At 47.0% G+C, this 15,663-nt stretch overlaps 1 protein-coding gene across 1 annotated transcript; it reads right to left on the minus strand.

Annotated features, from left to right (window-relative positions):
- Positions 1-1,314: 1,314 nt before the first annotated feature.
- slc35f1 (solute carrier family 35 member F1) lies at positions 1,315-14,596 on the minus strand. Its single transcript, XM_040126149.1, has 8 exons — positions 14,502-14,596; positions 12,617-12,792; positions 9,969-10,096; positions 7,428-7,587; positions 6,991-7,147; positions 5,618-5,670; positions 5,290-5,444; positions 1,315-4,279 (listed from the first exon to the last, which is right to left on the minus strand). Exons 1-8 carry the CDS (start codon positions 14,594-14,596, stop codon positions 4,046-4,048), a joined length of 1,158 nt encoding a protein of 385 aa, XP_039982083.1. The 3' UTR covers positions 1,315-4,045.
- Between the last annotated feature and the right edge of the window lie 1,067 nt (positions 14,597-15,663).

A 15,663-nucleotide genomic window follows, 5' to 3' on the forward strand; every position in this document is an offset into this window, starting at 1 on the left:
CCCGTCCTTGCAAGTTAATGAAAATATTATTGGCCAGTTCTGTAGCTTTACGGGGCTTTTTCGCTGCATTTAGCTCAGTGTGTTTTTTATTCCCCGTTCTCTGTATCCCTGAAGTTAGTCTTTTACAGCCAAAAACGAGCAGACAGACAGTTGTCGAGCGGCAGGTGAACAAAGAGGCACATCTAGCAGCTGAAAACCCAGATATTTTTCTCAGGTGTTGATGGACTTGGGACTTGGTGCTGCTTCTTGTGTGCTTGTGGAAAATGTTGAAGCCAGAGGGAAAGAGTGAGGACCACGGCTTCAGAGAGGAGTTAGCAAGGCTGCGGTGTTTTTTGTTGCGTGCGTGTGTTGGTATCATCGTGGCAAAATGTGGTCCTGGAGACACCTACTGTAGCAGGAACTACCACAGAGGTGGTTTGCAGTGATTTGGCATCTGTCTGTCAGTCTGCACAGATGTTGTCACCGCCATAGCGTCACAAATGTGCCACAAACAGTACCTAAAACTTTACTGTGTGTAGTTGAGGTCACAATGAAGGCTGAGTTCGAAGATGGGTGTGGTCCGAGCCAGGGGGCCTGGACACAGGGAAGGGGCCATTAACGACCCGCTTAACACCCCTGGCCCACATTCGTTTTAAGTCACGGATCACTGTATCTCAGTTTCAGTCATTCCCGTGCACTCATCACGTGATGCCTGTCAGTAACGTAGTAAGGACTCCTGAGTACTCGTGGGTCAGAATGTTGGCGTGGCAGCAGGTGCGATCCCATCACAAGAGGGTCTGTAGTTTGACAGTGGGTTTTCTCCTGCTGTAAATATATTGAGGTTATAGTTACTTCTAGTTCTTATCACTGTGTAAGAAATGTTTAGCAACAGCTGTAGTAACACAGTATCTGGATATAGTGCATGTAAAACATCTACCCAGTTGTTTTTTTGTTTTTTTATGATCAACTGTTTTTATTTATTTTTTTTTGCATATACATAGAAAAGGAAAACACACACACATACAGAAAAAGAAAGATGCAAAAATAACAGTAACCAAAATTGGTTAAACCAAGCTAGGATCTCACTGACATCAAGAGGACATAATACATCAAACAACAACAACAACGTAATATTAGAAGCTCAGTCAAGCACTGGATTCTCGAAATTCTTCAACCAAAAGGGGCAATGTGTGAGAAGAACTGTCAAAATCATACTACAAACCAAAAGGGGGCAGCATATTACCAGGAAGTTGGTTAGAAACAAGGAAGTGCAGTCTTCTGTCCGTCCCTCCCTCGCCCCCTTCCCTTCCCTTCCCTTCCCTTCCCCCGGGTCGGCCCTGGTATGGCTGATGGCCCTCTCCGTGTACCTGTCACTCGGGGCGCACATGAGAGCGTGCATGTTCTGGGACCGGGCTCACTGGCCAATCACAACATCGTTTCTGCGCTAAACGTTAGTCAGGGGCCCATGAGAACGTTAAAACAGGTTTGGCTTCCTGTAATAATTTAGCCCCTTCGTACTGGCTGTTAAGAGATCTCTTTCTAATGTGCTTCCAATGTAAGTGATGGGAGACAAAGTCCACAGTCCTCTTTCCCTGCACGATATATTCCAAAGTTTATCTGAGGCTAATAGGACACTTCAGCAGTCTGGTTAATCGAAATCAAGTGGATTTATTCCGAAGTTACTGTCTTTTTTAGTATGAAATTCCCTCGTTGCAGCTCCACGAGGAAACAGCGTTTGGGGAGACACTATAAAAGGGAAGTTTATACTAAGCAGAGATAGCCAGTCGATTTCACTAGCTCAGACTGCCGAAGCCTCATATTAACTTCAGATAGACTTTGGAGATTTTGTCCCCCATTGATTCCATCAGCCTGTCAAAGGTCTTTTCTGTGTCGAGACTTAACACGGCACAAGGCAACGTCCTTTGCAGCAAAAATCACGTGGAGCAGCCAGTGCATGTTATCTGATGACAGATTTCATGAATCCTATGTGGTTCTAGACAGGAGGCCAGGACACGTGCAAAGACTTTAACTAGTATGTTTATGTTAAGACTTTATTGGAGGATAACAGCAATTAAAGTTGTATTTAAATAAGTGAAAAATGAACTAGAAGCATGGCTAAAAAAATACTGTCCCACCTCCTCCCAAAAGGTGAGGTAGAACTCTGGGGGACCCCATCCTATCCTGGTGACTTCCCTTTCTTCCACCAACAATTGCCTGTCTCAGTTTTTAATATTATTCAATATGGATTCACACGTTGCCTCCTGCATCGATACTGCGGACTTAGAGAGTTAGAAGGAACAGAACACAGGAGGGATTTCTTTCAGGGTAGTCAGTAATTTTTCGTTAGCTCTTACGAATCCCTTGATTGCACGCTAAAAAATCCAAGGATCATCGACCGCACCATCTCTATCTGCAATAAAATCTTTCGACGCTTTCCTGAAACGTTCACAGTCGTCTTTATTTTGAAGTAGCCGTCACGCAGCTCCTGTGAGTACCAGAGAGTGAGATCTCTCAAATAATGGCACAGCGTTTGAGAGCCAGTTTGACGGCTGGATGTATATGAGAGAAATGAGCAGATGATAATAAAGGCTCTCTTCTGGAGTGGGTTTTGTGCCTATGTGCATAAAAAGGGTCTTGTCTAGTTGAAGGATTAATGGCCACTTATAAAGTGACAAGACTGCAACTAAATGAATGCTGTTATAGAGTGGAGAGACGGGGATTAAGAACAGAATTCATGTCAAATCCAGGGATTACAGCGTAATCTTGCGGGTCACATAAAGCACGGTTAAGTCTGGCTTGAAATTCTGAACTGCACTGATGCTGGAGGGTAAACACAGAGCTACAGCTGCGTTCTGTCAGAAAACACTTGCTTGAACCATCTCCACTCTCAAAGCTGTCAGTTATGGTTAGCGTTGAACTGCGTCCTAACAGCACTAAAGCAGCGCAGCATGTTGAGTCAGAAGTCAAAGCAGCTGCCGTGTGAGTCCGACAAGGATCCACTCTAACCAACTGGTCTTTGAATCCCGTCTTGTAACACACACCCTGTGCACCTGGCCTTGTCGTATTTTGACCCATCGGTTTTTCCTCACGGGAAAAACTGATACAGGGCAGCGGCCAGGATTTCTAGAAATGCCGAGGTCATGAGTCCGAGTCCCCCCAGCGAAAGACCCCTTCCCAGGACCTGACCGAAGTCTCTAATTTTCACCATTATTATTATTGTTTGCATTTTTCTTCAGTTTTGAGTGTTTATTTTCAGTATTTTCTGTAAAGTCTAAATGCCGTTATAAAGCCTTCTTCCCACGGTCACAGTGACTTTCTGGAGGGTAAATACCGAATGCTTTTTTTTTTGGTCTAAAAGTAGTCCAGCTAAAATACATGACGTCTAAAATATATTTTTAGCAGCCTACAAAATATCCACCATGTGAAAAGGTACAGAGGAAAAGGCAGTGATTGGCTCACCAAGTTGGTACATTTGGCCAGTGCACCCACGTCTGCCACTACGATGCACGGACGTATTCACCGACTCCGGCCTGTTGAGCACTGACTAAAGCTGTCACTGACTCTGAGCAGGTGGATTTAGAAACACGGTAGATTGCAATCAGATAAGAAATGAAGCGAATACAATCTTAGCATATCCACAGGTAGTAAGCGCAAACATTCTTGACAGATATAAAAAGAAAGCAGACGATGAAATAAAATTACAATACCACCTATTTACATGAATGATCATTTACAGTCACTACTGTCTACTCACAGTCTTTGATCACAGTGAACTCAACATTTTCACTTGCTCTGCTATTTGATTTAATTACATTCTGCTCATATCTGGATACATGAATTTGTCTTAACTTGGTCACTGAGCAGGTGGAGACTCCGTCCCTCAATACAGGCCATAAACTGAAAACCTGGACCTACCTGGGTGATCACGCAGCTGCCCTGCTCAGCAGACTGGGCTCAGCCATCGCTATTTCTCTGTATACAACTGTGAGCGGAACCTGGAGGCTGCAGCTGACACACTGATCCACCAGGCTGACAGACTGAACCCTCCCAGATCTCCCCGTTGTTCTTAGGCCACGCGTACGGGAAGCTCGTCCCCCGGCTCGGGGCCCAGGCTGGTGTAGGTGACGGAGGGCTCCGGGACTCCAGGACTGAGCGGGGGCGGGTCGGTGGCCGGCTGGCTGCCCGTGTTCCTGAACTGCTTGTAGACCCGCGGATCCTGGGCCACATAGGTAGATGAGGAGGAGTAAAGGACCAGGCCCAAGATAATGATGAAGAATGACAACAGATAGAGGCCAGAGAACTGCAACACAGAGACAGACAGACTTAGAGTAGGCGCCGCATTTCTACACTGCTGCTTCATGCCGATTCAAATCCTGTCCTGTAAATAGAAATCGGTGTGTAAGGATCCATGCCACGGTGTCTCCCACGCCTGGTGGTGATGCCACAGTCCCCCACGGATCTATTCCAGGCCAACTCCTCTTCAGTGCGCGTATTAATGATCTACGTTCAGCATGCGTTGTTGCTGATGTTCAAATGTACGCATGCATTGGTCATTTATCAGCAGACAAGCTACAAGTGGCTTCAAACTTCAGATTTCTCGGCGTCCTCCTAGCCCCTGTCTCTCTGCTTCAACAAGACAAGGTTTGCATGTTGTGGCAAAACCAAACCCAACCTATTCTAATGAGATCCTACCAGATGTGTCTGCTGACTATCGACATGGCCTTTGGGACTGGTACAAACATCTGTAAATGAGTGAGCACCTTCAAACAGCCATGGTACCATTTTGGAATTTGAATATAAACAGGATGACATCGGTTCAGATGTGGCTGTCAACTTGTATTTATTGACTAAAGCCGTGATGCAGACTCGCTGACGGACCTTTCGTGACCTTCTGAGACAGTTGTTGAGAAGCTACAGCTGGGATGACCTTACGATACTCTTCAGTATACTGTAATATTACAGAGACTGTCAGTCTTTGTGTCCTGTCAGGAGACTGAAGATGACAGGGAACAGATTTGTCTGTCAGTTGTCTGTCACAGCTGTTACTTCAGCAGTCAAGGCTGAACAGAGCAGTGCAGACGTATCATGACACTCCTATAACATTGTCTGATCTAAAAACGATCAAAATCGGTGCAGCAGGACCACAGACATCGTGTTTTTTGTTCCACACATTCTTCTTCCTTGTCAAAACCAGCGCCTACAGTTCCACCGACAGTTCGGTCAGAGATGCAGGTGTGCTATGCTAGATGTCTGGCACACCTTTCAACCAGCAAGTTACCAAAGCAATGTGTCCTGGCAGTTTGACATTACCTTGTAGTGAAAGAGAAAGAGGCCGCAGAAGAGGCTGTAAAGGTCAGCTGTGAGCAAAGAGAGGTTGACTGAGGTGGCGCTCGTCCTCTTCATCACCACCGGCATGAAGCTGTACAGGCCAAACATGAAGGCGCTGAAACCAATGTAGAGAAGACCTGCAAACACAGACACACAGACAGGGAGCAAACTATTTCACATTTACACTGCTTTTTAAAACCCCTTTTGGATTACCTGAGGATGACGTGTTGTGGTAATATTACTCGGGAGAATATACCGTGTCTGGGTTGTATGTGTACGTCTGTGTTTGCGTGTGCACGTGCGTTCTCACCTATCTGCCAGTCCCAGGATACCTTCAGCAGCTCCTTGTGTTCCATGATGGCCCTGCAACAGATCACAAACACAGACATTGAAAGCGTCTTGTTCCACGTTCGCTGCACACTGTACAAATCCATTTGCTTTCACCGTATTTCAAACTTCAGCTAAACCATAGGCACCCGGATTGCTGTATGTCCACGCCATGATCTCCATGACAGAAGAACACGTGTGCTCACAGTACTGGTAGTTTGTCATGGTGAATTGTTCTTGAGTTACCGTGTTCACAAGAAAAATCAGTAGTTTCCTTCCTAATTCAGAAGATTCCTAATTCCCTTCCTAATTATTTGAAGATAAATTTACGCCAACCCTTTGTCTTTGCATACTATATTTCTAGTATCCATCCATCTAGTTAGCTTGAAGTGTTAAGGAGTTAGAGCAATTTATGGTAAATCAGTGTTCCCTCATTCTGAAGCACGGTGCTCCATAATCTAATCAGATCGTCTACTCCTTATGGCTCTTACCTGTGGTGTAAGTATGAAGCGTCTACTATGTATTGTTCTGGAGCGATCGGGTTCGCGAGAATGTGTCCACAGTCACAGAGTCACAGAGTAACGAAGGTCAGAGCAACAGAGTTGCGGGATTAACAGTAAGAGAGTCACTGACTCACAGATGCCAGCATGACAGTATAATGTCCTTCGTGCCATGTACCATGACAAAAACTGCAGACACTGTCTCAAACCATTTTCTCTGGCTTGTACAGACTTGGGTTTTTTTTTTCTTTTTTCTGTGGAATCCCTTTGTGAAAGGCAACACAAAAATCTACTCATTCATGACATTAAGACTCAATTCAGTCATTATTTTTGCTGTTTGCTGTTGGACACGGAGAGTCCCAGTGAGGCCTCGGTGCTGCTTTCACAGATTTGTGGGAATTATTTGGTAGTCTGTAGTTCAACTCTGACAACGTTTATTTGTCTTGATTTGTTTGTGTTACTTGAGGTAAAGTATTGTGTTATTATCGACCCCACCAATCATCCAATACTTGATGTTTGAGTGTGAGCGGTTCACAAGATGTTTCTGTTACTGTGTTTCAGGGCCAATTAACCTCAGTTATTCGATTACTTGACTACTTATCCTACTATCATCTTAAACCTACTCCATAATACAAATAATAACAGAGATGAAATGAAATAAAAAATACTCCCAAAAACATCTGGACCATTCCCCCGGATCCCCTTGGTTTTAATTCACCTAGTTGGGTATAGTTTGGTCAGAGTCACGTTCGGAAAGGGTTAAGACAGTACAGCACTCGAGTACTGTACTTAAACAGTTACTCTCCGCCCCTGCCCATCTCTCATGAGATATGTCTCTTCCCCCACACAAACTCACAGCTGGATGCCGCTGAAGAAGGATCCAAAGAGTCCCATCATGCCGAGGAACTCCACACGGCTCAGGTTCTTCACAATGAACTCCTCGCAGACGTTGGAGATCCCATACAGTGTTGCTCCTCCCAGAACCAAAAGATCCCCAAATAGCTTCTGCTCTCCTAGACAGACGAGGGAGAACGAGAGAGGAAAGAGGGAAGGAAAGAAACGTGAGCAGGAGACTTACTGCATCCCAACAAACTGCCAGCATCCACACTTTGCCTGCACCCTGAGCTTGAACATGTGTTTGTACATGCGTATGCCACATTCAGGTCAGGAAAGCTTTGTTTGTCAAAGTCAAACCAACACCTATCTGTATCTGTGGGCCTAGATGAGCTGACTGCAGTCAAATGTGCATTTATGGTGCTGTGTACTCCAAGTGTGTGCGTTGGGGGAACTCACCAAGGCCTTGCTGCCGACCAAGTAGGATGTCAGCCCCCACCATGCAGCCGATACCCAGCAGACACAGTCCTGCCCCCACAAAGTGGGCAGCCTTGTACCTCACCAAGAGAAAGAACCAGGACAGCAGCAGGACCACCGGGATGACAAAGCAGTCCAACAGCTGAGAGGAAGGACAGAGACACAGAGAAAAAAAACACACATGCACATGATGAGTCCTTTTATTTATGGTTCAGTTATTTCCAGCTTTGTGCCCAGCACCAGACTGGTGATCAGCGACAACGCTGCTGACCAGTAAACAACAGTAGCAGTGGGCTGGCTAGTCCAACGAACAATGAATGGACTAGAACCATGGGCGGTCCACAGCCACAGCATCCTTCCCACCACGGTGGAGTGTGTTGTTTGGGCCAGGCCTTCCTTCTCTGAGAGGCTGCCGGTCACCATGTAAAGGACTGGGCAGCTACAAACACTCTCAAAGCACACCTGGGTCCTGGTCACAGGGGCTCGTCTGTATGATTCATTTAGGGTGTGGCTTTTGGTTTTAGGTGCCGTCTTTTCAGTTATTTGTCTGTCGCGAGCAGGTATTAAAAGGACTCCTGAGGGCTCGTGTCAGGGTGGAGCAAACCTGCTACACGATCTCGGCTTTAAGCTGCATTTGGGCAGAGAGCTATGCACGGTAAGGGATGATGAAGATCGGTCTTAAATAGCAAATGGTCTACTGTTTTGGTGTTTTTAGTGGGTGATGTTTGGAAGCTGTCCATCCATCTGTTAGTTGTACACCTGCTTATCCTTGACGAGCTGATCCCAACTGTCACGTACAAGGAGAACATGCAAATTCCACAAGGCGAGCAGGTTCAAACCCAGAACCTTCTTGCTGTGAGAGGACAGTGCGAACCACTGCACGCCTGTGCCGCCCTTTACACAAACTGTGTTCAATAATGTTCATCTTCCTGTGTTTCTGAGCTGCACAGTCATGTTAGAAGACGCTTCCAGATCAGCTCTATGGCTCTGACTATTTCTAGTGCTATTGATTTCTTGCAATTTTGATCCAAGAACGTAAGCTGACTCCTCCATTCCAGATACTTAAGTGCCCCACTGCACACATACAGCCTTAATGTAAGGTCAAATATTGAATTTGCAATAAGGAGTAATTACAGTACTTACAGGAGACTAATTACGTTCTGGGAAAAGACATACTCTACATCTAATGTGTAGATATATGTATATTACACTGGCATGGGAAGGTTTGGGCACCCCTGGTCAAAATTTCTGTTAGTGTGAATGGTTAAACGAGCTGATTTCCAGAAGGCATAAAGTTAAAGATGTCAAAATTTCTTTAATATTTTAAGCAAGATTAATTTTTTATTTCCGTCTGTTTCAAAATAGCAAAAAAGGAAAAGGGCCCAAAAACAAAACTTTGAGCTCCCTGCATGGTCAGTACTTAGTAACACCCCCTTTGGCAAGTATCACAGTTTACGAACACTTTGATGAAGAATCTTTCAGTTCTTGTTTGGTGGATTAAGCAAGTTCTTCCTGCAAAAGGCTTCTAGTTCTGTGAGATTCTTGGTCCGTCTTGCATGCACTGCTGTTTTAAGGTCTATCCACAGATGATATTTAGGTCGGGGGACTGTGAGGGCCATAGCAAAACCTTCAGTTTGCGCCTCTAGAGGTAGCCCATTGTGGATTTTGAGGTTTGTTTGGGATCATTATCCTGTTGTAGAAGCCTCCTCTTTTCATCTTCAGCTTTTTTACTGACGTTGTGATGTTTGCTCCCAGAATTTGCTGGTATATTACTTTACTCCATTCTTCTCTCTACCCTTCAAATGTTCTCTGTGCCACTGGCTGCAACACAAGCCCAAAGCGTGATCGATCCACCCCCGTGCTTTACAACTGGACAGGTGTTCTTTTTTATGAAACTCTGCTCCTTTTTTTCTCCAAACATACCTTTGCTCATTGTGGCAAAAAGTTCTATTTTAACTTCATCAGTCCACAGGACTTGTCTCCAAAATGCATAAGGCTTGTTTAGATGTTCCTTTTCCATCTCCTGATGCTGAATTTTGTGGTGAGGACGTAGGGAAAGGTTTTCTTCTTATGTCTCTTCCATGATGCTCATATTTGTGCAGGTGTTGCTGAACAGCAGAACAGTGCACCACCACTCCAGGGTCTGCTAAATCTTCCTGAAGGTCTTTTTCACTCCAACGGGGGTTTTGATTTTCCTTTCTAACAATCCTACCCGCAATTCTGTCTGAAAGTTCTCTTGGTCTTCCAGACCTCAAGTTGACCTCCACCGCTCCTGTTGACTCCCATTTCTTAATTACAATGTGAACTGAGGAAACGGCCTCCTGAAAACACTCTGCTATCTTCTCCTGCTTTGTGGGCATCGGTTATTTTCAGAGTGCAGCTAGGCAGCTGCTTAGAGGAGCCCATGGCTGCTGATTGTTGGGACAAGGTTTGAGGAGTCAGAGTATTTATAAATACTGAGGGTGAAAACAGTTATACACACACACAAACACACACACACACACACACATATATAGTACTAACCTGTACACTGGAGAGTGTAGTGTACTGGTAAGACTTAAGGACCAGATAGTTGGCCTCAATGTCTATCAAACCCAGAATCATGTATTTCCACCAGCGCTGCTTCAGAATGGCCAGCAAGTTCCCTTCCCCTGGTATGACACACAGGGAAGACAGTGAAAAGAGTGAAGCGTCAGTGTGTTATACAGAGAACACACTGACAGAACAGGGTGGACACACACTGTATGCACCGCTGTCCCTCTTTGACCATTCTGATCCGCTGCTTCCTAGTTTGGGTCAAGGATCCTGTGTAGTCATCTCATGCACAGCTGCCACATCAGATGCAAATCAAACGGGACTGTGAAGCGCTGCCGCCACCCAGTCCGCGACAGCGTTCTGCCTGAGGAAGACCACATCAGCAGAATGAAAGCAGTACCCTCCAGCCCCAGACCGTTTCCCCCCACCTTCACGGGGCAGGTGCTTTTAATAACATTGACCTGTCCTGACAGATTTTACCCTCAAACCCTCAGGCTCCTAAACACTGACTCCATTTTGAGGGCGGTGGACATCTTGACTCAGACACCAGTGATACGGAGGCTGTTGTCTAATGGTCAGGCCTCAGGTATATGGCTCCGTTTTCGTCTAGCCAGCACAGACCGTGTCCTTCTCTCATGTACAGTGTTATGTGAATTATTGTTTTGTCGCTTGTGTGAATAAATGACTTACACAGTCGTTCCTGCTATGTGGGTATTAAGAACATTTTGCTGAAAGTTTGACAAGGAAACAAATCTCTTTCCCTTTATTTACTTATTCAGAGAACCTCCGTACAGAAAACACAGACTGAACAAAATGCAATAAACAGGTAATGAGAGAAAGACAATGCACTCACTAGATATAAGCTGGATAAAGTCACAACGTACAGAACCAATGATGAGAAGCAATATATTTTCTGAAGTAGCAACTTATTAAAATTCTACCGCCGTTACAAACTAGATTCAGCGTCTTTGTAAAGCCACCAAAACGTACAGATACTTTCTAAATCTTCGTGCAGTTATACTGTGGCAGGAAGGTGTGGGAGAGACATTTCCTCATCTCTAACGCTGGTATGTGTGGTTTTAATGAGATTATAGCGTCTTTTTATGGGAATTAATCTGATGGAATAAATTTGGTTTGTAGAAAAGGATACGGTCACAGTAAAAATCTGTCCATTCAGTCCGATCATCTCAGTGTCCCTGGGCTGGATCTGTTGATTACAGCAGCTTAGGATAAGGTGTGTGGACCACCCACCACACCTCCCAGTTACACTGTGATACTGGGAGGTGCGGGACTTGTGAACTTGATGTTACTTTTCTGGATCGACGCGGAAATAAAAGGGTTTAGTGTACGTGTACGGCTGGTGTCGTGCTGCATGTTTTCATGGCTCCTCCTCCTGACAGGTGTCACCCTGAGACACCTGTCCTCTGTTTCACACACCTTTTATTTTGTAGCCGAAGGATCCAGTGCAGTGGTCGGGGCTCCGAACCCACTTAAAGTCAAGGTTATCCTGTCGTGTGGGAAATATTTCGCGTGACTGCATGTTACACAAGCTTTGACTTGCACAACCTGATCTACATCGTATTAATAAGAGTCAATATTGTGTATTCATACAGTGCACACATATTAGCGTATTTTTACAAAACACAAGCAGGTGCAACTGTGGCACTATTGTCGTGAACATCGCTCACACAAAAAGGGACTGTTGCACCGGCACGCATCACTCCCTACAGCGTTTTCTCCAGCTAGCGGCAGGGTTCAATGGAGGACACCGTGTACCTCAGGGCTGAGGGCTGCAGGATTCTCAGTGAAGGTCTCAGAATGAATGTGCCTACATTCATTAAACAAATTAAACGCTACAATTTGCACCTTCAAATTTGTGAAGAGAAAATCCTGCACAGCACCAGGCCATGCGGGACTTGATAATCCATGCTCTACATGTATATACACAGATGGCCAGTAATGCAACTCTCCGTTTGAAATAGACTGGATATTTGATGTGTGTAATCAGTGCAGCTCATACGTTTCGGTAGCCAGTCGTGAAGAATCTAATTCTCTAAAGTAAAGATGTCCTCAACCTGGTTGGACTGGTATTCCAACCTGTTACCGTAATGCTCTTTGTACCCAACGCTGCAGTAACTGAGGCTGATCCGTGAGTCTTCTTCGGGTACGCATATTGGAGTAGGCAGCATAAAGCAGTTGTACACAGTCTGATGACTGTGTTTCAACGGGTGTTTGAGCTCGAGGTGGTTGATGTGCGAACAGGATCGATACCAAAGGAGAGGGATCCCTCTCCGGTTAGATCATGTTCTGGGTGGATTAACACTCTTCTTGGTGCATGCTATACTATTTGCTTCTATGCTACTATTGTTTACATGTGTGTGCACGCTGACCTGTTAGTTCATGGGATTCACACAAATAAACATATGTAACATTTAACAGGGAGGAATGAAATTCGGTGTCAGTGGACATTTATTCGGGAGGAGCCTTTTACTGATACAGTCACCTCATAAATCAGTCTGCTTTGAATAATAAAAAGTATCTGTATGTATACCGGTGATTCTGGCCCTGCCTTTAATTGGTATACACACACACACACACACACACACACACACACACACTTCAGTTTCTGTGTGTACCTTGCCTGACTGCCAGTGTGGTGGTGTAGACCAGAAACAGCAGGATGTAGTTGAGAAAGCTCTGGAACACCGGCGTGTTAGCGTGGAAGTCATCAGCCAGGTACTTGCTGGTCAGACCGATAGCACAGATTAACAAGGACAAGACCTGGCCCAGGGCCAGGGTCACCAACAGGTCCCTGCAGAGGACAGGAGACATGGACCAAGGCTCATCAGTGTTTCATTAAGGACGGTTTTACATCGGGATCACAAGGCAACGTAAGAGTGTCTCAGTATTGGCTTATTTCCCGTGTTTCTGTCGGTCGTGTGGCAAATGAACACAAACACATCGAGCTAGAAATCAGACTTCAACCTGCAGTGACTGATGTTTTTGTCCAGTCGGGGGCAGTGGAAACGCGTGGTGAGCACAACACTGACATATCGTCAGCTTTTGCTCGATATGTAGAACTTGTTCTCAAACAGCCGCTTACCGCCACATCCAGATGTTACAGAGCCCCACGAGGACTGGTTTGCAGTGGCGATTGTGTCACCTGATGAGCTCTGTCTGTGACGTCTACCCCAGCAGCTACACAAGTGGGTTCTAACAGCAGAGGAGTGTTGCTGGAGATGTGAAGGCGGCGGTGGAGTAGAGCATTGAGGTCCAGCAGAACCTGACTGACGCCGTACATCACCACGGCTGATAGCTATTGAGAAATTCAAGCTCAGAATTGCTTAAGATAGAATAAAGATGACACGGTTTCTCCGACGTACCGTGGTCAATTTATTGGGTACGTCTTTCTTGTACTGGCAGGAGCCGCCTTGGCTCCAGTCTAGCCTCAGTTCTGCCGTCATGCTGTGAATCTCCCGTTCCACCGCAGCCTAAAGGGGCTCTGGTAAGCGAGATCCGGTGCCCGGGGAGGCCCCTGGAGGACACCTAGTAACTCATCTCATTTGTCAGACCAAGGGACGTAGTTTCTTTCCACCACGGTCCAGTTTGCGTCTGATAGAGACACAGGCTGATTGAATATTTGCATTACTGAGCAACTGGACAGTTGTTCCTGTGCTCTGTACCTCTCTCACCAAAACTCAGGTATCCTGATAAAAAGGGAAACGGATATCAGCCAATACACCGGTACTGGCTCGGATATGGATATCGGTTTGGGCTTCAGTTTTGTGTTCACTTGCCTGACGTGTGGCATTCTTTCAGCCCGCGCTGTTCTGTCTGCCCGCTTTAATAAAGGTTTAATGACAATAACATCCCCGTGTCCGTGGCAGCAGCAATAACGCCGGCATGCACAAACACGCGTGTGCGCGCCGACATGGGTCTGATATTCTGGCCTCGTATTCGGTTTGCAGCCAGACAGCCGGTCCAACGGCCCCAGGACAAACAAGAGAGCCCAAAGATGAAAGAGCAGCAGATGGCAGGGAAGGGAAGGGGGCTGACTGAAATGCAAAGGGAGTTTGCAAGAAACGGTGAGAGTGAGGCAGGTGCTGGGGGGTGGATGAGGCAGCAGAGACAGGGACAGGACAGCAGCCATTGTGCAGCACAGCCTCAGAGTGGGCTGACGAACCCACCCTGGCAGCCCTCGTCTTGTGCCGGCAGCCCCGTGTCCAGGCTCTGCTCTGGTAGCACAGGGTGCAGGAATGCCCCCCCCCAAAAAAAAACCGCTTCAACACACACCAAACACACACGATGTGCTGTTCGCGCACAGGAGGATGCTGCATGCTTTTGTTGACATCTGTTGCACAACACGCTTCCTGCAGCAGCAGACTGAACACGACGGCTCCGGTCTTACAGGTGGTGTATGAAACAAAGGGAAACCGAGCCCCCAGCCCGCAGTGAGGAGCTGCGGCCGCCGTTCCCACTGGGTGTGCGGTGAATGTAACGGGATGCTCATCCTCATCTTACCTGGTTAGGACCTTCCTGATCCGCTGGTAAAGGCTCGGCGCCGGGGTGCCCGTGCCTCTGGGAGCGCTCTCCACAGTGGACACGACAGAAATCATCCTGCCCGAGACGCAGCGCAGATCAGCGCATTCTGCTCCGAGGGGAACCGGGGTGCAGGCTCAAGGGAAGCAGCGGGCGCTCCCGGTAGCAGGCGGCAGGGCGGTCCAGGGGAGGGAGAGAGGGGCGCGCTCGGCGGTACGTAACCTGCTGCTGGGACGCCCTTCCCTGGTGAGAAACTACGGGACGCAGAACCAGGTCCTGCATTTGATACGGAGGAGCTGCGTTCACCGCCAGGTGGCGCTCTGTGGCCCAGAGACGCTCATGGGACGAAGACGTAATAATATCGGGGTGGGTGGGTGAACATGCCCTGAGCGTGGGCTCAAGGGCTTTCTCTGCCCCCCCGCACCAGTAGACCCAGTGAGTCCTACAGAAGCGCTTCCAGTTATTAAAATGGGAATCGGTTGATTCGGTGCGACACAGTCTGAATGTTAGATTTCCACCACGCCCCACCCACCGAGGCTTTTTATTTCTGTGTTTTTGAATAAAATGCTTTTGTTAAACTGCAGTTTCATGTCATACAGAATAAACGCGGAGAGATTCTCTCCTCCGTCACCTGAAACGCACCCTCTGACCACAGCACCACCTCAAACCAGACTGGTACACTCATCCGGCCGAAACACACCGAGAGACAGGACTGGCTGAGCCGGTCCCTGGCTATGAGAGGTACCGCTGGAGACCTTCACCAGGGCGGATTTTTCCCTCTTTGCTTGCTCATTTGGAGGATTTCTGGAGGCCAGAACCGGTCGAAGGATCCAGTTTCACGAGGGAAAAAGTCAGTCAACAGAACAAAAGCAAACAGCACCGTATCATCTAATTATGTCAGTAACATTTATTGGGCGAAGACATCGAGCCACCGATCAGTTCCACGTGCAGGGCGCATTCACCTCAGGGATTCCGGTTGTCTGCCGGGCACCGTGGCCGCAACGTGCACAGAACCGCCTGCCGTACGGCGATGGCGTGGCTCAGCAGCGTCGGAATCAGGTTGTGTGGACACTGACAACTGGAAAGGAAAACACGGCGACAGAGCAGGCAACCAACTGCCCACAGCAAAACGTCAGTCAAGATT

This window comes from Xiphias gladius, chromosome 4 (assembly GCF_016859285.1).
Source record: "Xiphias gladius isolate SHS-SW01 ecotype Sanya breed wild chromosome 4, ASM1685928v1, whole genome shotgun sequence".
NCBI lineage: Eukaryota > Metazoa > Chordata > Actinopteri > Istiophoriformes > Xiphiidae > Xiphias > Xiphias gladius.